Source organism: Eulemur rufifrons, chromosome 8 (assembly GCF_041146395.1).
Source record: "Eulemur rufifrons isolate Redbay chromosome 8, OSU_ERuf_1, whole genome shotgun sequence".
Lineage (NCBI taxonomy): Eukaryota > Metazoa > Chordata > Mammalia > Primates > Lemuridae > Eulemur > Eulemur rufifrons.
The window spans coordinates 17,578,860-17,603,380 of NC_090990.1; the positions used below are offsets into that span (position 1 = coordinate 17,578,860).

Sequence of the window (24,521 nt, forward strand, 5' to 3'; positions counted from 1 at the left end):
AGGGAACCCGAGACGGGAGGCTGGGGAGGAAGGCAGGCGCCTTGGTTGTCACACTAAGGAGTTTGGTCTTGATCCCTGGAGAGGTGTAGGGGGTGTGGACTGAGATTTCCCATCTTGCTAGTTAAGGTTCAGAAGTCAGGTTTGGCGAAGGTGTATAGTGGGACGTGCAAGTCAGGAGATCTAGGTTCTACCCCCAGCTCTGCCACTCACCTGACCTTTTTTGGGCCCTCAGTTTTCCCATCTGTAAAATGGGGGTTTCCCAGGGCTCTTTAAGCTTTGTGGCCAGGATCCTGTCTATTCAGATGTTATTCAGATAGAATGTAACTGCTCAGAGGGCAGGAGAGGAGAAGGCTTGAAGCCCCTACTTCCTTCCTCAGGTACTGACAGACTTCAGATGTCCTTTCATGGCCCAAGTCCTGATGACCCTTAAAAGCCCTTCCAGCACCCTCAGGACCCCCACCCCCACCCCAGCGCAGTTTCACAACACAGCACAGTGTCAGGAAGTGAAAATGAAGCTTCTGGGGGTTGCAAGAAAATGTTTACAAATATGAGTCTGGCATTTGGTATCCTCACACTCATCTCCAGCACAGAGGAACTATAACACCCTGCCCCAGGGCTTAGCCCGCCCACCTGCCTCTTTGCAAGAGGGGAGAAGATTGCCCCGTGTGATGGAACCAACTTTCAGCAGAGCAATCTTGGACTTCAACATGTCTCCTGTTTCCTGGGCCAGTGCCCTTCTGGCACCTGCCGCTCCCTGTCTCTCATGAACTCCCAGGATCACCCACCCTCATAGGTACACCAAAGACAGCTCAGAACTTGAGTGAACTTGAGTGACCAATCAGGAGAGACCTCCAAGTGAAGGAGTAGAGGGGGTGGGAGTGATGGGTGGGTGGGGGCTCCTTCCTCTTCCCTCCCTACCACTTGCCTCCTCCCTTTCCACTTCCTTCATCTTATCAGTCTTGACTTCAGTTCTTCTTTCTTTTTGAGCTGGCCTCAGCCAGGGGCTAGAGGACCCTAAGTGTCCACTCAGGTCTTTCCTGGGCTTGTAACACAAGGCCTAAAACCACACCTGCAGTCCCAGCTACTTGAGAGGCTGAGGCAGGAGGATCGCTTGAGCCCAGGAGTTTGAGGTTGTAGTGAGCAATGACGATGCCACTGCACTCTAGCCCTGGCAACACAGCAAGACCCTGTCTCAAAAATAAATAAATAAATACTCTCCAAACCTTCACTGAGAACCTGCAATCCATCTACAACCTTATCTCGAATCCTAATCTATCCCAACCTCTCTCCTTCAGCTCCTGTCCGCTGCCCCAATCTTCTTTAACAACAACAAGCCCATTTATAGAATATTTACTATGCATTCTTTTCAAATGGGTTATTATTACATTTAATCCTCCAGCAGCTCTTTTGTGAAAGGCTCAGAGAGCTATAGTTTCTGGCCCAAGGTCTCGAGTTGGTAAGTGATGAGACTCCTCCCAGGATGCACCAAGCCCAAGCCTGCAGTGGCCCTCAGTTTGCCTACCGCCCACACCCTGTTTTGGCCTGTTCCCTCTCCAGAACTCATCGCTTTGGAACCTGGGGCCTGCTGTCATGAACCCTGAGACCTGTAGAAAGGAAGCAGCACCCTCCCCCACCCTGTAGGCCCTCCCCCCTCTCTCTCCCGCACCGCCTCCCCTGACCTCGGGTTCAAAAGCAGCCGACAGAGGACTGCACACAGCCCCGCGCTCAGCATTCATCGCTCATCGCACTCATCGCCAAAGCTGCTGCCAAGAGAGCCACCAAGGTCCTCCCAAGATGAAGGGCTTCCTCTTCCTCTTCCTCACCATCAGCCTCCTGCTTATGATTCAGGTAAGAGCAGTCTCTCAGAGCCCCTGGCACCACTGCCAGCACTCCCCAAACCTACGTGGCAGGGCAGGGAGGAAACACAGGCTCCCAGAGACCCAGCCTTCTCCCTGAGGAGTAGAGGCAGAAAGGCCCCAACGGGGGAACCAGGGATGCAGGGGACCCTGTTTTCTGGCTGGGGCTGGATAGCTTGAGGGCTGCCCCTGATAGAAGCCTGAATCCACAGCTGGGAGCCCTTGCAGGGTGCCAGGCACACGGAGGCACCCAAGGGGTGCTGTGGGATAACAGGGAATTAGGAGCCTTGGGAAGACAGCCCTGGGTGAGAATGGCACAGACCCACAGGGAGCCTGTGGAGATGGTCCTGGAGGGCCAGGAGATGTCCAAGTGGAGCCCGCTCTGGTTCTGGAGGTGGTGGGGGACTCCCATTACTCCCACTAGTCCCCCGCCGGAGAGAAGTCTGGATACTTGGAAATCCAGAACTCTCCCACTGCGGAAACAGCTGGAGTCTTAAAACCAACTGCTATTGCAGGAGGCAGCTTCAGTAGCACCCCATGTGCCCAGGGACACGAGTCAGTGTGGGAGACAGGGGCCATCAAGTTCCTGATCAGGAACAGCTTGCTCAAGCATCAAGAACAGCTTGATCACCATCAAAAACAGCTTAATCTCCATCCAGAGCAGCTTTAGTTGCAGCTTGATCAAGCATTAAGGACAGCTTGATCACCATCTGGCCATTTCCCACCCACCCATCCAGCCACACTTGGCCAAGTGCTTCTCACTCAGCCCCAGCTCATGTGACCCTCACAGCTGCAATGAACTTCTCCCGATTCAGAAGATGAGGAAACTGAGCTTGGGGGCCAAGCCCCTTGCTGGGCTAGTAAGGTCAAGAGCTCGGGCTCCCCTGTCTCCCTGTACGCTGGCTGGAGGGGCTGGTGGGCCTGGAGAGAGGAAAGGAAAGGTTCTGTGGGGGATGGGCCAGGGACCACCTTTGTCCCTCCCCTTGTCAAGGCAGGAATCAGCCAAACATCCCAACAGGACGTTGTGGTGTAAGTCGTGGTTATGTGGGACAGAACTGAGGACTGTTTTATGGAGTTGCAGGAGGGGACTGTCTTTAACCAACAGCAGATTCAAACGTGCCCCCTGAGCATCCCCTCTTCTCCTCTTGCAGATACAAATTGGAGTTTTGGGAAACGAGACCAGCAGTGGTAACGAGGTCCTGGCGTTCCGTGACATGGGCGGAGGCAGCTTCCTTTTGTTCCTGACCAACACCCTGATACACCTCTTCCACCTCAGCTGAGGTGATGTGCCCCAGCCCCCCGAAACAGCTGCCACAGTCACTAGCAAGAGAATCCCTCCTGATCCCTGGGAGGGGCTGATGTCAGATCACCGGGCGGTAGAAATCAACAGGCAGGGCTGTGGGGGCAATGGCCAAACCGGGGCAGTACTGATGGGGCGGGGCAGGCAGCCCCCGGCCGGGGGTCAATAAAGTTATCCTCATACTTGGAGTGGGGTCCTGTGTGTGGTCACTGGACATTGCTGGGCCCCAAGAGCCAGGTGTGCAGCAGCGCCAAGGAGCTTCCCAGGCCCCCGCCTGCAGGGAAGGTGGCACCAGGGAGCCCACAGCGCAGTGCTGAGGGACCAGGCCCAGAACCTGGCACCCTCACCAACCCCTTCAGGTGCGGTTCCTTCAGTTGGCCCTGGGTGTTTGGGAATGATGGTCCCAGAGACCCCACCACCCAGCCCCCAGACCTTGGACATCCCAGGCCCAGAGAGCCCCTACCCCAGTACTGGGTGTCCCCAGAATGACAGATCCAGGGAGATCCTCAGTCCCAGAAATACACCCCCTCATTCTCTGGGTCCCCAGAAAACCCACCCCCCAAGTAACTGGGGGCTGTAGAAGGATGACAGGGCAGCTGTCTACTCCCCACCCCCAACCCACGGGCTGGGAAGGCAGGAAGGACAAACAGCTGCTCTAACCATTCCTACTCTCCTGGGCTTAGGGTGTGGAGTTGGGAGCTGCAGAGAGGGAAGGGAGCCCCAGAGCAGCCCCCAAGGGCCCCTCCCTTCTCAGCCTCTTCCTTGAGGACCTCAGGGGACAGAGGGAGCTCCTCCTCTTCTGTGTCCTGTCCTCTCTGAGTTGGGTTAGGGACCCAGCCCCCCTGTCCTGGCTTCTTTGATTGAGGCCAAGCTTTTAGACCTTGAACCCAGAGTTGGGGGAAGTAGAGTGGAGCCCTGAGGGCACAGCCCTTTGGGGTGTGGCCCCACTCAGCTCTCTTGCCTGGCGCATTGAACTTCTAAGTTTTCACCCCTGGACTTGTCTGCATCCTAGAACATTTCCCCTCTGCCACCTCTAACCTGGCTAACTGCTTCCCACTTCTACATCTCAGCTCAGCGCCCCTCCTCCAGGCAGCTGGTTTAGGTTCGGGCTCTGTGCGTGCCTCCACTTCTGTTCCTACCCTGCCGCGGATGCATCACCCTACCTGTCGAATTCTGGCCTGCGAGTTCCCTGAGAGTGCAACAGCCCAGTGCAGACCCCACCCAGGGCAAGCTCAGGGAACACAAGGTCTGGGTGATTGCCCAAGACACGCTCTGCAGGCAGGCTGGTCCCAGTGCTCCCTCTGGTGGCAGAGGGAGGCTGTACATCTGCGCCCCAAGGCTGGAGCCCAGGGAAGCCGCCAGCCTGAGGGTGAGGAGAAGGCGGCAGGTGCACAAATCTCCACCCTACCCGCAAATATCAAGGTGCACAAAGATGAGAACACCTGGCGGCATATTAGAAAATAGCTTATTTTACAACAAAAATCCTATAAAAACGTGCATCCCAGCAAATGCCTCCAGGGCTGGGGATGGGAGGTGTTCAAAGCACGTGGATGGTCCAGATTTGGGACACCCTCTCCTTGGCCAGCTCCCATAGCACCACGTGGTCCCTGTCATAGCCCCGGCCACCTGGAGATGAGGGATTAAGAGATGGGGAGACAGTCAGAACTGGGGACCCCACTGCCTTCAGCCCCCTCAGAGGCCCTCTCCCAGGCACACCCCACATTACCTTTCACGTCCAGGATCTGGCCTTCGAACATCTGGCTGCAGATGTGGCCTGATTCATTGATGCTCCACGTCTGACGCGGCAGGCGGCTCTCAGCCCACAGCACCACCTTGGAACCTGGGCTGGGGGGTCCGATCACCTGCAGGCTCATGGTGGGGGCCACCTGAGGCCCCAGGAGGTCATCAGGCACTGCTCCCCCCACAGGGACTCCACCATACCCAAGCCACCCTTGACACATGTGGCTTTGAATCCTGGCTCTATGGACTGAAACCCTGGGCAAGTCTCTTAACCCTCTGAGCTTCGGTTTCCTTAGGGATAGGAGTTTCCAAAGGCTTATTTTTGTGAGGGTTCAATGTAAGAAACCATAACAAGGCTGGAAAAATATTAACTCCTCCAGGAAGCCTTCCATCATTGACTACTAAAGCACAGGCTTTAGCATCAGACAAACCTGCACATATTTACTGGCTGTGTGACTTTCAGCAAAATACTTAACCTCTCTGTTCTCACCTATAAAATGAGGAGTATAATAGGACCTGCCCTGTAGTTCTCTAGACTAAGGATTACAGGAGGCATTTGTGTGAAGGGCACCTCACACATAGTCTTCTCTCTCATTCCAAGGAAAAGACAAAACTTCTCAATGGCCTACAAAGACCTCCACTCCCCATAACCTCTCCGCCCTCATCTCCTGCTGCTTCCTCCTCACTCACTTCACTCCAGCCACTCCGGTAGACTTGCTTGTCCTACAAAATGCCAGGCATGTTCCCCGCTCAGGGGCTTTGCACTTGCTGTTCCCTCTGCCTGGAATGCTGTTCCCTCTGACATCTGTACAGCTGCCTCCCTCCAACGTCACCTTCTCGGGAAGGGCCCCCTTGTCAGAGCTACCTGATACTCTCTACTCTCCTTTCTTGATTTCTCTTTCCTCTCTTGCACTTTCATCCTCTAAGATACTAAGATATTTTGTTTTAAATAAGTTGTTTCTGTCTCTCCCCGCTAGGACGCAAACTTCAGGAGGGCAGGAGTCATTTCCCACTGCTGTATCCCTGTCACCTAAAACAGGGCCTGGCACACAGTAGGAGCTCAGGAAATGTCTGTAGAATTAATCTATTATTATTAACAGGATTCAAGTTCTGTCACAGGATATCAGAGCTAGGGGGTCCCTTAGAACTGTGGTCCCCAACCCTGGGCCACAGCCTGGTACAGGCTCTACTAGGAAACGGGCCACGCATCACCGCCGGAGCTCCGCACCATTCCCTCCTCCCCGTGACACCCCACCCCCCTACCCCTGGTCTATGGAAAAATTGTCTTCTATGAAACCAGTCCCTGGTGCCAAAAAGAGTGGGGACCGCTGCCTTGGAAAGATCTGGTTCAATGCTCTTGTTTTACAGACTGAGGCCCAGGGAAGAGTATGACTTGCCCAGAGAATGCAGGGTACACAGCCTCCCCAGGGTCCTGGCTTCTGTGTACATCTCTCTGCATCTGTGGCCCGAGGGTGTGTCCTGTTCCCGACTGGGCTGGCACTCCCCAAGGTGGGCCTGCAAACGCCTGGGGCCTGGGAGTCCCTGTCCTGGCCCCTACATCAGTACCTGGTTCTTCAGCAGCCCATCCTCGCAGTACCAGATGCAGCTGCCTCCAGCTCGGGGATCGGAGACCACCACACGGCCTGCCTTCATGTCCTCCACGTGGTCCGGCACTGCCAGGAATCCCCCCAGTGCTGCATTCCAGAGGCGGAAATAAACCCGGCGCTGGTGGTGGGGAGAGGCTGAGTCAGGGGTCCCGGGCAGGGATGCCCCAACCTGGGCCCCCAGTACCCTCAACTCTGGACTCTCCAGTATCAAGGTCCCAAGCCCTCCTTCCTGCCTCCGTACTTTCCTTGACCCTGCTTCTAAGTCAAGCCTTCTACATACACATAAGGAGGGCACACGCATCATACACACACACACACACACACACACACACAGTTCCATGTTCACAGATACCCACAGATGTGTGCAGAGGGACGAACTGACAGATACACTCATGGCCCACGTGGTGGCACAGAAGTTCACAGAAAACACACACACTGGACACACGCAGCCACACAAAGTCACACATCTTAACCAATGTGTCCTAACCTCTGTGCCGGCCACCTCTGTTTGCTACAAGGACAGCTGTGTGTAGGAATACGGATGTGCTCACACCCATGCTGAAGACGGCCCTCCTGGGGTGGACACTGGGCTACAGACATCAGACCTGGCCCTGCCACAAATCAGCTGGGGGTCTCAGATGGTGGCGACAGTAATAATAATAATAAAAAATAATTGCAGCTAATGTTTGTTGAGTGCTTACCCACCCAAGCACTGTTCTAAGGGTTTTACATACATTATTTATCTTCAATCATCAAAACAAACCCATGACACATATTACTCCCATTTTAAAGATGAGGAAATGGAGGTCCGAGGAAGTATAGTACCTGCCCAAGATTGCAGAGCAAATCCTTGTCCACTTCTGTGGGCCTTTATTTCCCCATCTGTAAAATGTGAGGAGTGGAGATAATCTCCAAGATTCCTTCCAGCAATGATGTTATGAGAGCGGGAATACAGGGACTACAGAAATATCCTCATACAAAGACATACACACTCTCAGCAGTGTCACAGGTGCAAGCATGCACGGCCATAAATACGCTCCTACAGACACACAGGCACGCGCATGCGTGCACACACACACACAGACACACACAGGTCACCGCCAGAGCACACAGACGCATGGACACAGATAATATCATGGGCACAGAAATACCCTCCAATGGGCACACACCTGCAAACACACAGACACAGAGCCCATGGCTGTGCTGCCACGTAAGTGCACGTGTGCATCAGTGAGACCCGCGTCCCGACGTGCAGCCACAGATAGACAGAAACGCATATGCAGACACCGTGCTTCCCCACGTGAGGTGTGGTTACTACCAGTGGGTGGCACGTGAGTTCATTTTTAGTCCTATGTGGATAAACTTATTTTTGCAAATTTAATGGTAATATATTTATTATAATGTCTGTTAAGAAAAAATCATATATACACATCAAACGCATGACTTTATGGACATTATTCCTTAGGACAAGGATAAAGTAAAACAAAAGTGAGTTGATTTAGAGAAAAATAGTAAGCAGATAATGGTTCACGAGGAATGATGATGTGGCAAAATTGTGACAGACGTACACAAATGCTGTGTTTGGGGAAGGCACAGATAGACACACACCCAGACAGGCCCACCCAGACACGCTACTCACCTGCTTGATGGGGTAGAGGGAGCCCACCCTCTGCGTGCCGCTGTAGGTCAGCCAGTTGGTGATCTCACAGCTGCCTACCAGCCATTGGCGGCCCCGGAAGTCGCTGTGCTCACACAGCACCCAGCTGGGCCCAGCAGGCGCCAGAGACAGAGGGACACAGACACACATGCACAGAGACAGACAGGTAGAGGAGGAGGCAGGGACGTCAGAACATTCTCCACCCCCTCTTCACTCATGCTGGGACCCCGCTGCATGGGGTTAGGGTCCTGAGGCAGGAGGAGGAGGCTGGGAAGTAGGTTGGGGGGTTGCAGAACAAGGTAGGTCCTGCGAGGCCCACCAGCCAGGGGCCCTTCTCAGTCTGCACTTCCCTCCTTCCCGGCTCTGAGGGGAGGGGGCAGAAGTGGGGATGGGGAGAGGCCAGAGGCTCTGGGATCCCATCCTTCTACTCCTCCCTGCCAGCTGTCCCTGCATCCCGGCCACCCCCGAGTCCCAGCCTCCTGACAGCGCACTCACACGCCCCCCTTGATCCGCACGGACAGCACGTGGTTGTTGAAGCCCTCTGCTTGCAGGCTCCGCACCTCCCCGCTGAGCTCGATCTCCTTCCCCTCGAAGCACTCGAGTCCGTACAGGAAGATGGAGGGCTCTGAAAAGTACTGGGGGCCCAGGGAGGACAGTGAGGCCATGAGAGCCGGAGTCCCGACAGCCCCCCAGCCCCAGACATCCAGACTCCCAGATGTATACTTCAGGCCTTCTTCCCTCCTGAGCTCTGTCCCACAGGGCCACTGACTCCTGGATGCTGCCAGCTCAGTGTCCCGGATCCTCAAACACAGCATGTGCCAGACTGGGCCTGGGTTTCTCCCTCAAACCTCCTATCCAGTAAATGGCACTTCCAAGAACCAACAGCCAGGCTGGAAACCTGGGGCTCATTCTATACCCTCTCCTTGTCATCATCACCATAGCAACAATACTGGTGATGACAGCGCTTCTCATTTCTTCGGGACTTACTACATGCCAGATTCGGTGCCAAGCGCTTTATCTGATCTCATTATGACTCTTCAACAACTCTATAAGGTAGATCCTATTATTATCCCCATTTAATGGAGGGGAAACTGAGGCTGGAGAGGAAACTGAGGCTGACTGCTTGTTCAAGGCTCTAAAGCTGGGCTTCAGAAGCAGGTCTGTCTTCAGAGCCCAACATACAGTTGTAAGGGAATTGGATTCCGGAGCCAGCTGCCTGGGGACAGGCCTGGCTCTGCCCGTCACCAGCTGTGTGACCTGGAGCGAGTCGCCAGAGCACTCTGTGCCTCAGTTTCTACAACTGGAAAAGGAGATAATAATGGTAACACACCTCTTAGGATTGTGGTGAGGATGAAAGGCCTTAGTTCATGGGAAGCCTTTTAAATGCCACCTGGCGCATGCGACATGCTCAGTAAGCGTCAGTTGTTCTGACTGGGTGCTGCCCACGCAGTCAGTCACCAAGTCTTTATTTTGGCCCACGTCACTTCCATCCATCTCTTCCCAGGTCCAGGGTATCACCGTCTATTCTGGGTCGCTCTAGCAGCAACCCCACCGCCTTGTCCCGTCTGCAGCAGAGCCATCTGCCTAGTTGGTCCTGTTACTCCTCTCTGCAGGGAACGTCACCTGGGCAGCACTGGCCCCTGCTCCAGGGACCGGAGGGATTAACAGCCGAGTGCTGATTAACATCCCTGCACTGCTTTTGTATCTGGATACCCCACTCTGTGTGTAATCGTTATGTCCATGTGACCATGCGCTCCTTGAAGGCAGAGCTGTGTCCAATTTGTGCAGTGTCCTTAGGTCCCAACTTGTGGGTACTCAATGAACAGTGAGTAAACTGAACTGGCTTTGAAGCTCAGAGTCAAGGAGACCTGGGGTGGTTCTGACAAAGACTGAATTCAACCCCCACACAAGCTCACTAGGCAGCGAGAAGAGGGTCTGTGCCCAGGACCCCCTGCAGCAACCTCTGCCTCCAGGGTTGCCTGGAACTGGACGGGGAAACTCACCAGGGGTACCTTCTGGAGAGAGCCCAGGACTGTGGAGGCCAGGCAGCCCATGGCTGTGAGAGTGGGGAACTCGCCCTCAGAGAGAATGTGCTGGTCACCCTCAAAGTTCTTCTCATCAAACAGGATCCAGCTGGGGAAGGGGAAGAATGGAGAAGGTGAGCGGGTATCTGAGCCTACCCTGTGCTCGGCCTGCCCAGGCTCCTCGAGATGCACAAGAATGGACATGGACTTGATCGTGTTCTCCTAGCCCAGGGGAAGTCAAGGATGAACAGGCACTGCAGCAGCAGGGACTAAGGTCAGACTTAAGAAAGCACTGAATGAAATCCTACTGCCCCTATGGAGGGGAATTTGGGATATTAAATGAAACTCCATGGCAATTACTCAGCAATCCCATGTCTAGGAATCTATCTCAAGCACACCTTTCAAAAATATGAAATGACACACACACACAAGGCTATTCATTATAGCACTGTTTGCAATAGCTAAGACAGGAAGCAGCCCAAATGTCCACTACTAGGGAATTGGCTGAATAAGCTAAGAAAACATGGAGTATAACGTAGCAGTTAAGAGGAATGAGAAAGTGCTCTTAAAGGGATATAAATTCTCACCCCAGTTAAAATGGCTTTTCTTCAAAAGACAGATAATAACAAATGCTGACAAGGATGTGGAGAAAGGGGAAACACTTGTACACTCTTGGTGGGAATGTAAATTAGTATACCCCCTATGGACAACAGTATGGAGGTTCCTCAAAAAACTAAAAACAGAACCACCATATGATCTAGCAAGCCCACTGCTAGGTATGTATCTAAAAGGAAGAAAATCAGTACATCGAAGAGATATCTGCACTCCCATGTATACTGCAGCACTATTCACAATAGCCAAGATTTGGAATCAACCTAAGTGTCTATCAACAGATGTACAGATAAAGAAAATGTGGTGCATATACACAATGCAATATTATTCAGCCATAAATAGGAATGAAATCCTGTCATTTGCAACACCATGGGTGGAAGTGGAGGCCATCATGTTAAATGAAATAAGCCAGATATAGAAAGACAAATTTCACATATTCTCATTCATATGTGGGAGTTAAAAATTAAAACAATTGAACTCACAGAGAGTAGATAGAGAGTAGAATGATGGTTACCAAAGGCTGGGACGGGTAGCAGTGGGCAGGGGGGCATAAAGCAGGAATGGTTAATGGGTACAAAAATAGGTAGAATGAGTAAGATCTAGTATTTTATAGAACAGAGTGACTACAGTCAACAGTAAGTTATTGTATATTTTAAAATAACTAAAAGAGTGGAATTAGAATGTTCTTAACACAAAGGATAAATGGTTGAGGTGTTGGATACCCCAATTAGCCTGACTTAATCATTATAGATTGTGTACCTTTATCAAAACAGCACATGTACCCTATAAAGATACACACCCATAATGTACCCATGATAATGAAAAATGAAAAAAATTTAAAAAGGGATATAAAATGATCTCCAAATAGTTAAATGAAAAAAATGAGACATATAACAATGTTTACAGTACCTGTCCTCAAAAGATTGAAATATAGGCTGGGCGTGGTGGCTCACGCCTGTAATCCCAGCACTTTGGGAGGCCGAGGCAGGAAGATCACTTGAGGCCAGGAGTTGAGACCAGCCTGAGCAAGAGTGAGACCCTATCTTTAAAAAAATAAAAAAGTAGAAAAATTTGCCAGGCATGGTGGCCTGCACCTGTAGTCCCAGCTACTTAGGAGGCTGACACAGAAAGATCACTTGAGCCCAGGAGTTTGAGGTTGCTGTGAGCTATGATCAGGCCACTGCACTCCAGCCTGGGCAACAGAGTGAGATCCTATCTCAAAACAAAACAAAACAAAACAAACAAACAAAAAAGATTGAAATGTAACTCACATACCATAAAATTCACTCTTTTAAAATATGCAATTCAGTGGTTTTTTTAGCATATTTACCAGGCTATAGAATGCTCCCTTTTGTGTAAGGAAATGGGGAAGGAGGGAAACAAAATAGACTTGGTTTCTATAGGTATATGTAAATTTATTATGAGCATATATTTGCTTATATCTTCAAAAAGAAACAATGGATAAATAAATCAAACACTAAAGAAATGATTCCCTATAGGGGAGGGAGGGAAAAAGTGTCAGGGACAGAGAGGGAAGCTATTGGCTTTGGAACTGTTATAGACTGAATGTTTGTAAGTCCCCAAAACCATATGTTAAAGCCCTAACCCTCAAAGTAATGGTATTTAGAGGTAGGACCTTTGGGAGGTAATTAAGTTTAGATGAGGTCATGAGGGTGGAACCCACAATGGGACTAGTGCCCTTATAAGAAGAGGAAGAGACAGGAGCTCACACTCTCTCTCTACTAATGCGAGAACACAGCAAGAAGGCAGAGAGTCCTGACTGGGGAACTGAATTGGTCAGTACCTTCTTGGATTTCTCACCTCCAGAACTGTGAGAAAATAAATTTCTGCTTTTTAAACCAAGCAGTCTACGGTATTTTGTTATAGCAGCCTGGGCTAAGACAGGAACCACAGAAATATTTCATGTAATTTAAAAAACAGAATGAAATAAAATGAAAAGTATTTCTAAAAATTGAAAATAAACAAAATAAATGAACCTAACCTGATAGGTTGGTGACATAACCATACATAAAAAAGTATGATTTCAAATGTCTTTAAAGCATAGTATTTGGAACTATACATACCTAATGGGATATACGTGAATGCCCTGAGGACAAAAAGATACACAAGAAACCTCAAACTTCATTCAGTGGTTTTACTGTTAGTGGTAATATGGGTATTATATTAATAATTTTGAAACACCTGGCATGCAGATTTTGATCTTTAAATATCACTTCCCACTGAAAGGAATCAGGGTTCCTTAGGAAATGGCTAATTCCAGGTTTGGGGCAAAAAATGTACAAAATAATATTGTTCATCTTATTCTACCCAGGAAGTTATCAGAACTCCTGGGGTCATATCAAAGGACCCAGAGGCAATTTGAAGGAGCTCCCACTGACCAAAGATGGAATAATTTGAGCATACAAAAGAATAGTAACTCCAATGGATTGAAGCATATCAAATGCATAAAAATCCATGAGTTCATAAGAATACTTTTAAAAAATTGTCATTGGTCGGCTTTGGAGGTTGCTGGAGCACCAATTCAGAAATTATTCTGGAAATTGAGAGAAAGTATCAAATATTAATCCTTGAGAAAGGATCAAACTACCTTTTCTATGCAAACTATTTCAGGTAACCAAATAGTTAAAAAGGGAATGTTCTTTATTGAAGCCTTCTAGCCAATATGTGTTGAAAGAATAATAAAAATTAGAAAATCATTCTGTAACCTCTAAAGAAATGATGGGTCTATGCAATTATCATTAATGGATGCTAAAACCATCAGATAAAAGATAAATGGGGACTCTTATACTTTAACATTATTAAAAATAGGCCAGGCACAGTGGCATGCTCCTGTAGTCCCAGCTACTAGGTAGGCTGAGGCAGGAGGAGCAGTTAAGCCTAGGAATTCAAGGCTGCAGTGCACTATGATCTGCAAATAGCCACTACACTCCAACCTGGGCAAGATCCCATCTCTAAAAAAATAAAAACAAAAAAAAAAAAGTAAGACAACCAGACGTTATGTGCCTCCTGATGTGATGCAATGGGAAGTATATGGCACCACCAATATAGTTTTCTTGCCAAAACACAAAACAAAACAAAACACCCTGAATCTAATCGAGCCTCTACATCCAACAATCAGTTTACAGGAAATATGGGGGACAGAGTAAAAAGGTAAAGACAATACCAGGAGGCAATTAGCTAAATATAAAAGATGGGAAACTTACAGGGCAAATTATTGGGTTTCTTCAAACAAATAAATGGTATAAAACAAGAAGGGAAAGGAACTGTTATAGATTAGAGACCAAATCTACCAAATGCAATGTGTGGACCTTGTTTCGATCTTGAGAAAAACAAGCTAATTTAACCAAGGCATTTTTGAGACAATGGGAGAAATTTGACTGGGTATGAGGTAGTTATTAACAAATCACCGTTAATTTTATTAGATGTGATAATGACTTGTGGCTATGTGGGGGGAAAGGTCCTTTCTTATTAGAGATATACATTGAAGTGTTTACCCATGAAATTTTATGTTGGGTCAGGGATTTAAAATACTCCACTTGAAAAAAAAAAAAAAGCAGATGGACAGATAAAACAAGATTGGGATTATTTATATTATACTATCTACAGTTTTACATTTTCCGTGAAAACTTTATTTTGTTTGTTTTAAAATTGAATGGCTTGGGGCAGAACAGCTAATCTCAAGGAAGCCTAAGAAAGGAAACCGTTGGAAAGAAAGAACCTCTTCCTGCAGCCGCGATTCCCAAACTGAGTTAAGCGCTCCGAGGCAGATGCGTCCTGCCCCCTGGGACCTCTGAGCACACCCCGCCCTCCGCCCCTCCGCGTCCTCACCTGCCGCCGTGGACACGGCAGGACTGGGGGTGGAAGGAGGCGGGCAGAGAGGCCTGGTCATCCTCGAAGGAGATGTGGTCGCCCAGGAAGTCGGGGCCGGAGAAAAGCTGAATCTGGAAGCAGACGGGGAGGAGCTGCGGGTGGCGGAGGGCGATGGAGTGGGACGCAGAGGGTGGTGAAGGCGGTGCGAGCTTTGGAATGAGCGGAGAGGAGACGTGCGCTCCCACCGGCTCCCTGCGGAGGCCCCTCCTCACCTTCGAGACAAAGTGCAGATCGTGCTCCCCGACCTGAGGAAGGACCAAAGTTTCGAGACTTAAAGGGAGCGCCAGCCCCCGCCCCGGCTCCTCCAGGTTTCGGTATTGCCCACCGCGCGGCAACGCCCCCTCGTCCCCGCCCTTTCCCGGGGCCCCGCCCCTCAGAGCTCTTCAGCCCCGCCCCTTCCGCGGGAGCCCCGCCCACCGCGGCCCGCACGCACCTGTAGGACCGGCTGCAGCGAGGCGAGGGCGCTGTTGCCTGCGCCCCAGTCGTCGCAGTTTCGGTACACGCCCTTCTCCAGCACGTACTGTTCCCCCGAGAAGCCCACCTCCTGGTAGGCCACCCACCTGCGGGAAGGGCGGGCCGTGGGTCAGCGGAGGCGGAACCCGCACCGCTCCTGGAGCCGCCCCGGCCCGCCCGTGTCCGCCCCACTCCCGCAGCCGGCATCACTCACACGCCGCTGAGTACGTGGATGGCCTGCGTGCGGGGTCCGTGTCGCACCACCTCCACGTCCGGCAACGCCTTGCTCACCTCCACACCGTGCCCCTCGAAGTCCATGGCCTCAAACAGCACCACGGCCGGGTCCCCGAAGTCCTGGGCCCCAGGGACAGTCAGGTCTCTCCCGCCCGCGGACAGAAACCCCTGAGAGTGCCCAGACCCCAGGGTCGCAGCCCACCCGGGGAATGAGGGGTGAGGCTGTCAGTGTAGCCTGGAGAAGAGCAGCAAGAGAGAGAGAGGCTAGACTTCAGGGAGCACTTCCAGGGAGAACAGAAGAGGGGCTACAAATTCTTCCCTCCACAGATTGTACTGGGGAAAATTTGGCTGTGGCCAGAGGCAGAGGGATGGCCCAATTGCCCTTGCTTACCGTCCGGATAACCCGCAGGGAGGTCAGCAACTCATCATAGCCTCCCCAGTGTGACCAGTCAGGGTATTCCCCCTCCTCCAGCAGATACTGGTGGCCCCGGAAGCCCTCCTTCTCATAGCCCACCCAGCTGGGGGAAGGGAAGATAAACAGGCAGATTCAGTCACAGGAAGCCCAGGGATGGCTCAGACAGCTGCCCCACCCCTGGGCAGCCCAGGTAGCTCCCCACCCCCAATGGTAAAGGCCAGTGGGGGAGATGATGTAGAAGGAAGGGTCCTGAGTCCTCACCAGCCCCCAAGAACTCGCAGGGACCCCACAGAGATCAGGTGAGGGCTCTGGCTGTCCTCTGGCTGCTGAAGGTTGTAGATATCTCTGCTCACTTCCCAGCTGCGGCCCTGGAAGCCTGGGGCCTCATACACCACAGCCTGGGGGGAAGGGGGTGTCAGGATGATGGGGAGTCATCTGGACCCAAACACACCCAGCCAGCCCAGGAATGGCTCTGCCCAGCACCAGGCAAGAGCGCCCTACCCCCATCCCACCACCCCCTTACTGAGCCCCATCCCCTTACCTAACTTCTGTCTCTACTCTGACCTCTGACCTGGTCCTTACACATCAAAAGCTAGTTCCCAATGAGCCCATCAGGCTCCATCCCCCCAGAGCCAGCTTCTGGCCCCCAGCACCCTCCTCTCTGGTTTTTCAGTCCAGGCCATTCTAGCTACACCTCAGCCCCCAGCACCAAAGGCCTCCTTCGACCTTGAAGCCCAGACTCTTACCTTGGGCTCCCCTGGCTTCTCCACACATGGGCAGCCCTGCAGAGGACACAGAGATGTGACACCAGCCCAGAGGTGAGGAAAGATGGGGCTGAGGACCCATGATCTCCTTGATCCTGAGACCCCCATGCCTTCCCTCTTTCCAACCCCTTGGGTTAATCCTCCCTCTCCTCCTACCACCCTTCCCAGTAGGAGCTCCCAGGGAGTGGTCCCCAAGGGGTGCTGTGTTACACTTTATCTCCCCCTTTCCCGAAGACCGCAGGACCATGCTACTTGAGACCAGGGCAGAGCCTAGACCTACCCGCCTGTGGGTGAGCCCTGCTCTTTACCAATCTCACGGGCTCCAGGGAGCCCACACTGGGGTCCGTTGTGCCCCAGGCCTCTGAGGTGGGGTACTCTCCAGGTTCCAGGATATAGGGGGTGTCTTCGAAGAATGGTTTGGGGTACAGCAGCCACCTGGGGGAAGGCAGAGAGGCTGCTGCACTCGAGACCCCAAGGGACACAGATTGGTGGAAGGGAGGGAAGGTTTAGAGGGAAGGTTTGCAGGGGAGGCTCCCATCACTGGGGACTCTGGAGGACACTTCAGTCCTCTGTAATCTCTTGCAGTAGCCACTCCATTGGTCTCCCTTCCTCTGGCCTTGCCCTCTCTGTAGCTAGAGAGTTCTTTCTGGCACACATACCAGCTTAAAACCCCCAGTAGTTCCCCATTAACCTCACAATACAGCCCAATGGCACAGCGGCCCTGCCTTCCTCCTGGGCCTCGTCTCTCCCTGCTTGTTACTTACACTGGCGAAGCTGAAATTTTGAAGCTTAGATGTCTCACCTCCGGGCCTTTGCATGTGCTGTTCTCTCTGCCAGATACACTCTTTCCCCCATTGATTCAATTAACAAATATTTAGGGGCATCTGACTGCCAGACCCTGCTTCAGGCATCAGGGATACAGTAGTGAACAAAACATACAAAATTCCTGTCCTCGTGGAGCTTAGATTCTCGGGCAACTCATTCCAGCTGAGGTGTCTCCTCCGCCTAAAAGGCTTCTCTGACTCCCACACCCTGCCCCGCGTGGTTGGTGCCTTCCATGCGGGGACCCTGCTTCTGGATTCCAGAACTCTGGATCCCTACTGTCTGTTTACTTGCCTGTCCCCACCAGTAGGCTGAGCACTTTAGAAGGCAGGAGCTATGTCCTGTCACCTCTGTGTCCCCAGCACCCAGCACAATGAATGTTAAAGGAAGGGATTCCAGAACAGCCCAGACTCACAGTCCTGCAGAGACAGTGGCAGATGCCACCTTCAGGGGCTTCTCCAGGCCCTGGGGGTCCTTCAAGGCCTCTGTTAGCTTCACCTGCTCGCCCTGGAGGCCCTCATCAGAGAACAGGCTGATCTCCGGGATGCTGTAGTCCTGCAGGAGCAGAGGGGAACAAAGTATAAAACCGCACCTCTTGGAGACCACCTCTGCTCCCCAAGTCTGTCCAGCCAAGGCTCCAGGGAGCTTCTGGATAAACCTTTGTGGACATCTCTTCAGAAACCAGGATAGTGACTGGGTGTTCTCTGCAAGGTCAGCCAGCCAAGCCTGAGACCAAAGCCCCTGATGGTCCCTTGCTGGACCTTTGGAACAAGAGACCAAAGTCCCCAGGTGAACCTGCAAAGCGCCATGCCCATCCCCTTGCCTCTGGGCAGCCTGACTTCCAGCCCGATGAGGACATGGGTAAGATGGACAGCCACTTCCTGAGGTCCCCCTCTGACCCTTCCTTTAGGTACAATTCCTGCCTCTGTCTGGACTGGCTTTGCCTGCACCGCATCCCAGGAAGCAGCAGATCCTCTGCATTCTGGGTGTTTCTTCCTCACCAGGACCATTTTCACTCATTCACTCATTGAACAAAGGTTTATGAAGCATCTACTGAGTGCAAGGCACTGTCCTATCCCATCTCCTTTAATCCTGCCCATGGGTGTTACTAATCCATTCACAGACAAGGAAAGTGAGGCTCAGCGAAGTTAAGCCACCTGCCCAAGGTCACACAGCTTGTAAGTAGCAGAACCAAACACAGAGTAGTGTAGTTTTTGTTCACTATTGCAACCTAGCACCTCCCACGCACTTGGCACACAACAGGTGCCCAATCAGTGCTGAATGGATCAAATGAATTCCAAACCATCTGACTTCAAAGCCTTTGTTTTTCTCTTGTAGCTCGTTACCTCCCACATGAAGATGAATTTATTGTGAGAAGCTCACAATTAACTGTCCACAAACATTCGTGTGTTTCTGGAGAGGCTTTGAAAACTCCTGTCCCACTGGGCCATTGCCCTAGTTAAGGCTAATCAGCTCTTGTCATCTCTTAACCAAGAAGATTTCAAAAGCTCTGGACTCAGTTATTCATTAAAAGCAAAAAACAAACCAAAAACCCCCAAATGTCTGATAGACCCTGCTTTTAGAGTCACTGTTCTTCCTTCTGGGTCTCCCCAGTGGTGGGGATGGTTTTGTCAAACTTAATTTCGAAAGTGTGTAAATCTGTGCTGTCAAAACAATGTTGCTGGTTTTTTCCCTTTACAAACAGTAAATTACAATGTTGACTTTTGAAATCACACACCCCTCCCTCAAAAATCAGAGGCACTCCCGGCTGGAAATCACAGCCCTTCCCTGTCTCCCTGCCTCCAGGATCCCAGTCTTTTCTCCGCCTGGCAGCCAGAGGGACATCCATAAATCCCATACCTGGTTAGATGGCGTCCCTACTTCAGATCCAACCCTCATAGCCCAGCTTGACTGTAAGTCCTGCAGGGCAGAGAGCAGATCTCACCCCTGCCCATTGCCTGGCACAGTGCCTGTCACACAGTAGACACGAGTGAGCATCTGCGAGCAAATGAATGAACAGACGTGCATGGCACCTGGGATCGGACTGTGGGCCTGAGAGCTGGCCCCTGGGTAGCAGGCGACCCCACATCCATTCCTGCCCCGTCTCTGCTGCTCTCACCTTGTCCTGCTCCAGCACCAGCTCAAACTTCCCCAGGCTGCTTCCCCAAGCTGGGGCTTGGCCTCTGCCTGGCCCCTGACTCCCCAAGCCAGGCTGCATGCTGCCCAGAAGCCCTTTCTCCCCCAGTCAGCTCCAAGGGCAGGACTCTACAGGTCAGTCCATAGTAAGCCCCCCTGCCCCCTCCTCCATATGATCTCTCCCAGAGATTCCAATTCTAGGCACTCAGGGCTGTGTGCACCCTCCAGCCCACTCACCCGGACAACCCTCCTTAGGGAGCCAAAGCCTTGGGTGCCCCATGTTGGCCCTGGGGCCCTGAGTTCCACATCTCCTTCAGGCAGGACCATCTTCCGGCCCTGGAACTCGGGCTTTTCATACAGCACCCAGCTGTGGACACAGAAACCCCAGGTCACAGGTGAGGAGGAGGATGTGCCCAGGGTCTCTGGGTAGCTGATGGGGTTTCTGCCAGGCTGGCCTGGGCACTCCTCACAGCCCTCCGCACCCCCAGATTCACAGCCAGGATGCCCTCTGGGCGGTCTCCACTCACCAGCCTCGCACCACCCGTATGGAGGCTACGCGGGCCCAGCCTGAGGCATCAGCAACGTCTTCCCAGACCTCCCTGCTGCCGCCTTGGCAGCCAGGCTCTGAGAAGAGGATCACCTGAGAAGGCACAGAAGGAGTCTCAGGCCCCACCCCAGGCCCCCTACCTTCTGCTGCCCTCACCCACTTGGCCCCACGCCCCTACCTTTCCAGGCCTGGTGTTCAGCTTGCCCTGGGTCTTTAAGGCTGGGCTCTGAAATGGAGGGGATGGCAAGAAGTCTTAAGGGGTCACCTCTTTGCTGCCTTCCCATACCCTGCCATTCCAAGGATCCTACATCCTCCCTAAGGTGTGGCCCACTGAGGATGCCACACTTGTTCCCAACCCCCAGGGGCCTCATCACTCTGTCTCAGGAGCTGGGTGTCCATCACTCCCTTCCCCTCCCCCAGCTTCCAGGATATCGGAGCCACCAAGCCCTTTGGAATCCTCAGAGCAAACCTCCCGCTGTCCAGATAGGGAGACTGAGGCCCAGAAAGATGGGCCTTCACAGCCTCCTGCCCCCAGAGGCCCTAACTCTCACTCGGTACCATTCTCCTCACACCACCCAGACCCTCCCTGGCCCACCCGAGGCCTCACTCACCCACCCCTCTGGGGACTGGGAACATGCAGGCCTCTCTGGCGGTGGCCTTTCGCTGCAGAGCAGGGGCAACTGTCCTGGCACCTTCCTGAGCCCTGGTGCTCCATGGGGTGGCAGAGCAGATAGCTTTGTGCCCAGTGTTTCTGGGGTGGGGGCCTCCTTGGTGGGAGGCACCAGACTGCCAAAGAGAAGGCTGCCTCCGAGACGGGAAGCAGGTCTGCTGCCTGCCTGCAGTTCCAGCCCCAGCTCTGGGTGGGGGCCCTTGGCACCTGCTACGTGCTTCTTCATCATCTCCAGGGGAGAGCAAGAGGCCTGGCTGGGCCTGGCGGGGCGCAGGTCCCAGGAGGGGCCAGGCCCAGCTTTCTCCTGCCTGCGCTGGAGCTTCTCGTCATCACTCAGGTAAGGGTTCTCTGGCTCTTCCTCCTCCTCCTCTGCCTCCTCCACCTTCTCTTCCAATGCAGGCACCTCCTGGGGACCGGGTCCCAGCACCCACGGCCCAGGTTGGTCCTCCTCTATGGCAGGCAGCGTGGCGTACATGGCCAGGTAGGAGGAGCGCGGGGCTCGTGGCAGCCGGTGAGTGCGGAGGATCTCAGGGGGCTCCATGCTCCGCAGGGTGTCCAGGAAAATCTCTAGGTCAGCATCCAGGGCCACCTCATCCTCCTCCCTCGATGTTTCTGGACACGTCTTGCCCTCGGTGGGGTCAGGGACAAGCTGGGGCTCCATGCTGGCCTCTGTTTCTGTGGCCTCTGGGGCAGCGGTGCCTCCTGGGCTGGGGGACACATTGTTCCCTGAGGAGGATGGGGCAGGGAGAACAGGAGGGTCCTGCAAAACCACTTTCTGGGTGGGAAATGAGGCAGCAGAAGCACCCGAGCACTGGACAACCTCTTTTTGGGTGGGAGGTGAGGTGGGGCTCCCTTCAGAATTCTGGGGAACCCTATCCTGTTTGGAGATCAGGGGAGCAGGAGCAGCTGGGCCTTGGACAGTCTCTTCCTTGGTGAGGGAAGGGGCAAGGCTGCCTGCAATACCCTGGACAACCTCTTTTTGGGCAGGAGGTGAGATGGGGCTCCCTTCAGAATTCTGGGGAACCTTATCCTGTTTGGAGATCAGGGGAGCAGGAGCAGCTGGGCCTTGGACAGTCTCTTCCTTGGTGAGGGAAGGGGCAAGGCTGCCTACAATACCCTGGACAACCTCTTTTTGGATGCTAGGGCTGCCTTTGGGGCCCTGGACAACCTTGGTTGAGGGGGATGAGGCAGCAGGAGCACCAGGGCCTTGCACTACCTCTTTCTGGGTGGTGGAGAAGACAGAGACATTTTTAGAGTCCTGAACAAACTTATTCCTTGGGGACGATGGAGCAGAAAGACCTCCTGGGCTGGGGACAGTCTCCTTTCTTGTAGAGGATAGAGCAAGAGGTTGGCCAGGGACTTTCACACCCTCACTCTTCACCATGGGCAGGACAGTGGCAGCAGGGGGGTCCGTGAGCCCTTCCCTTTTTACAGTGGGCAGAACACGGGGAGTGAGCTGGGCCCTGGGGTGAGTGGGCACCACAGGCTGCTCTGGGGGGTGGGCTGGGTCCACGGAAAGGGCATGGGCCTGGAGTCTGGGCGAGGAGGGGACTGATGCTTGGCCCTGAGAAGCCTGGAGAGGGAGCTGGGTGGGACTGGAGGCTCTCTGCACCCTCGGGTGCTCATAGGCCCTGGCATCCAGGGCTTTGCCCTGGTCTTGGTCTGGGTGGGCTACAGGGACATCCTGGTTCTGAGGTGGGTGACCTTCTGCTGGGATGCCTGTAAGGACCGGGGCAGAGGTGTCCTTTAACTCTGCTGTCTTTGTCTCCGATGGCTGCCTCAGGGCTACCCCTGCTGTGCTGCCCAGACCCGGGGTCCTTGGCACGACAGCCACAGGCCTAGGCAGGTGGCTGGCAGGTGGGTTGTGCTCAGTAGGCACGAGGCTGGTTAGCAATTCCAGGGCCTGGCTGCGGCTGGGCGAGCCCTCAACCTGAGGGCTCACCACCATGGCCCGCACCGTGCGGACAACGTTGCGGCCCCTTGGCAGGGCCTCACCCGGAAGTGATGGTTCCACGGTCACAGAGCTGCTCACCCGCTTGTGCACATGCTCTCCCACCACCGTGGTGGTCCGCACAGTGCGTGTCACCCGCCGTTCCTCGAGGTTCCGGGAGCTCCCACTGGTGAGACCCACACCTGGGTGGGGGCTTGGCTCTCGGGGCCCAGGCAGGGGCACTAAGAATTCACTCCTGGCCATAGCTCCCAAGCCTGGGGGCTCGGTCCTGGGAGGTTGGGGGCTGCCATCACCGTGGTCCATGGCTTCCTTCAGCCACCCCCCTGGCCTTTTCTCCTTGTAGGGTGGTGTGTACTTCTTGGAAGAGATGGGCCCATGACTCTGGACGTTCTTGGAGCCAGCCCCATCCCGAGGGCCCTGGTAACTCACAGTCTCTTCTTCCCGTGTGGCAAAGCCATTGACTTCCCCACGACAGTGGCTGTACTCAAACATCTCCTCCCTGGGGGATTCCATCTGGGCCCCTGACACCAGGGACACCTTGTGCAAACGGTGTCTGATCTCTTCCTGGGCAGGGGGCCGCTGCCGCCATGTCAGCGTGGCACTCACCACTCGGGCCTCAGCCCGGGCCGGGGGCCCACCTGCCTCCTCCATGCTGGGCCCTGGCGACCTGTCCTGTGGCGTCCTTGCCTCACTGTGGTCCAGCTCCCTGCAGATGGTGCCAGGAAGAAGAGAGATGAGGGTCAGAGCGTGGCGAGAATGGTTTCCCAAAGTGCAGAATAACTACCCCTGCTACTGTCAGGCTGGGTAACTCGGGCAAGTCACTTGACCTTTTGGGTCATTGTTTTCTTATCTGTAAAATGGCCAGGATCCTTTCATCCAGCCCCCCCGCCCCACTCTCGGGTGATCTCCTACTCCAGGGTCCTTCAAACGGTGAAGCTGAGGCCTGTGCCTGAAAGGAGAGCGAAGGGAGGAAGCGGAAAGCAAGGTGCATCTGGCCCGCCGGTCACAGAGGGGCTGGGACTGTGCCCGATGGAGCCCTGGGTCTAGTCCTCCAGTAGCCAAAAACTAGGGAACTGGAAAGCCGAAGACTGGGTGAGTGGCATTCTAACCCTGTTCCTGACTGTTAAAAGGGAAGAAAGGAAAGGTGGCCTTTGGCCTCAAGCAGAGCTGGGGTCCCCCAGGCCTGTCGCTCACTAGCTGGCTGACCTTGGGCAGGCCACTTCTCCCCTTTGAGCCTCAGGGTTCTCGGCCTGAAGTGATGACTGTGTGCTTCATGGGGTCATGCCAGGGTCCAGTAAGAGAAAGAATGAAAACTGACTTTATAAACTAAAACCCTGGCTCATAAACTTCCTGCTGTCACTTTGGAGATTTGTGACGAAATTTTAGCAGGTGTGCACACGCGTGTACTAGCATGAGCACGTGGTGATGACGGTCAGAGCGTGGGGCAAGTCTGTGTGCATGTGTAGGTCTAAACAGAGCCCCTCAGGACATGGCACTTTGGGCTTTACAAATGTACTTTCCCCTCAATTGTCTCCCCGGACTGTTATTTCCCCCATGGAACAGATGAAGAAACTGAGGGTCAGAGAAGAGGAGTGACTAGCTCAGGATGATGCAGTTATGCAGTTGCCAAGGTAGGGTTTGAATTCCCATCTGCTAAGTTCACATCCAGGCATCCTCCCTCCTACCCGCAGGGCCAAGGCTCTGGGCACTGCTACTCCTGTGCCCATCAGTAGAGCACATCTCACCTTCACTCCTGGAGGGGCGAGGCCTGGGTCTTATTTTTTTTCTTACGCTCCCTTGATCTCTCGGGGCCCCATAACCTTCTTTACTAAATGGGGATAA

The 24,521-nt window shown here is 53.4% G+C and overlaps 2 protein-coding genes across 2 annotated transcripts; one reads left to right on the plus strand and one right to left on the minus strand.

Annotated features, from left to right (window-relative positions):
• Positions 1 to 1,718: 1,718 nt before the first annotated feature.
• CD52 (CD52 molecule) lies at positions 1,719 to 3,337 on the plus strand. Its single transcript, XM_069477500.1, has 2 exons — positions 1,719 to 1,848; positions 3,008 to 3,337. Exons 1-2 carry the CDS (start codon positions 1,795 to 1,797, stop codon positions 3,134 to 3,136), a joined length of 183 nt encoding a protein of 60 aa, XP_069333601.1. The 5' UTR covers positions 1,719 to 1,794; the 3' UTR covers positions 3,137 to 3,337.
• A 1,356-nt stretch (positions 3,338 to 4,693) lies between these two features.
• On the minus strand, positions 4,694 to 23,330 carry CRYBG2 (crystallin beta-gamma domain containing 2). Its single transcript, XM_069479158.1, has 19 exons — positions 20,670 to 23,330; positions 20,237 to 20,284; positions 20,039 to 20,151; positions 19,749 to 19,878; positions 17,791 to 17,930; positions 16,862 to 16,988; positions 16,536 to 16,571; positions 16,051 to 16,187; positions 15,766 to 15,892; positions 15,355 to 15,494; positions 15,121 to 15,247; positions 14,900 to 14,932; positions 14,646 to 14,758; positions 10,164 to 10,293; positions 8,656 to 8,795; positions 8,143 to 8,266; positions 6,463 to 6,621; positions 4,883 to 5,042; positions 4,694 to 4,782 (listed from the first exon to the last, which is right to left on the minus strand). Exons 1-19 carry the CDS (start codon positions 23,328 to 23,330, stop codon positions 4,694 to 4,696), a joined length of 4,734 nt encoding a protein of 1,577 aa, XP_069335259.1.
• Between the last annotated feature and the right edge of the window lie 1,191 nt (positions 23,331 to 24,521).

What these genes read in the sequence shown, in the direction of transcription:
- CD52 (XM_069477500.1), top strand. Translation starts at nt 1,795, where the DNA reads ATGAAGGGCTTCCTCTTCCTCTTCCTCACCATCAGCCTCCTGCTTATG. An exon ending in GCCTCCTGCTTATGATTCAG is followed by an intron (nt 1,849 to 3,007) that starts GTAAGAGCAGTC and finishes CTCCTCTTGCAG; the next exon opens with ATACAAATTGGAGTTTTGGG.
- CRYBG2 (XM_069479158.1), bottom strand. Translation starts at nt 23,330, where the DNA reads ATGGAGGAGGCAGGTGGGCCCCCGGCCCGGGCTGAGGCCCGAGTGGTG. An exon ending in CCCTGGAGCCCGTGAGATTG is followed by an intron (nt 16,572 to 16,861) that starts GTAAAGAGCAGG and finishes TGTCCTCTGCAG; the next exon opens with GGCTGCCCATGTGTGGAGAA. An exon ending in CTGCGAGTTCTTGGGGGCTG is followed by an intron (nt 15,893 to 16,050) that starts GTGAGGACTCAG and finishes CCCTTCCCCCAG; the next exon opens with CTGGGTGGGCTATGAGAAGG.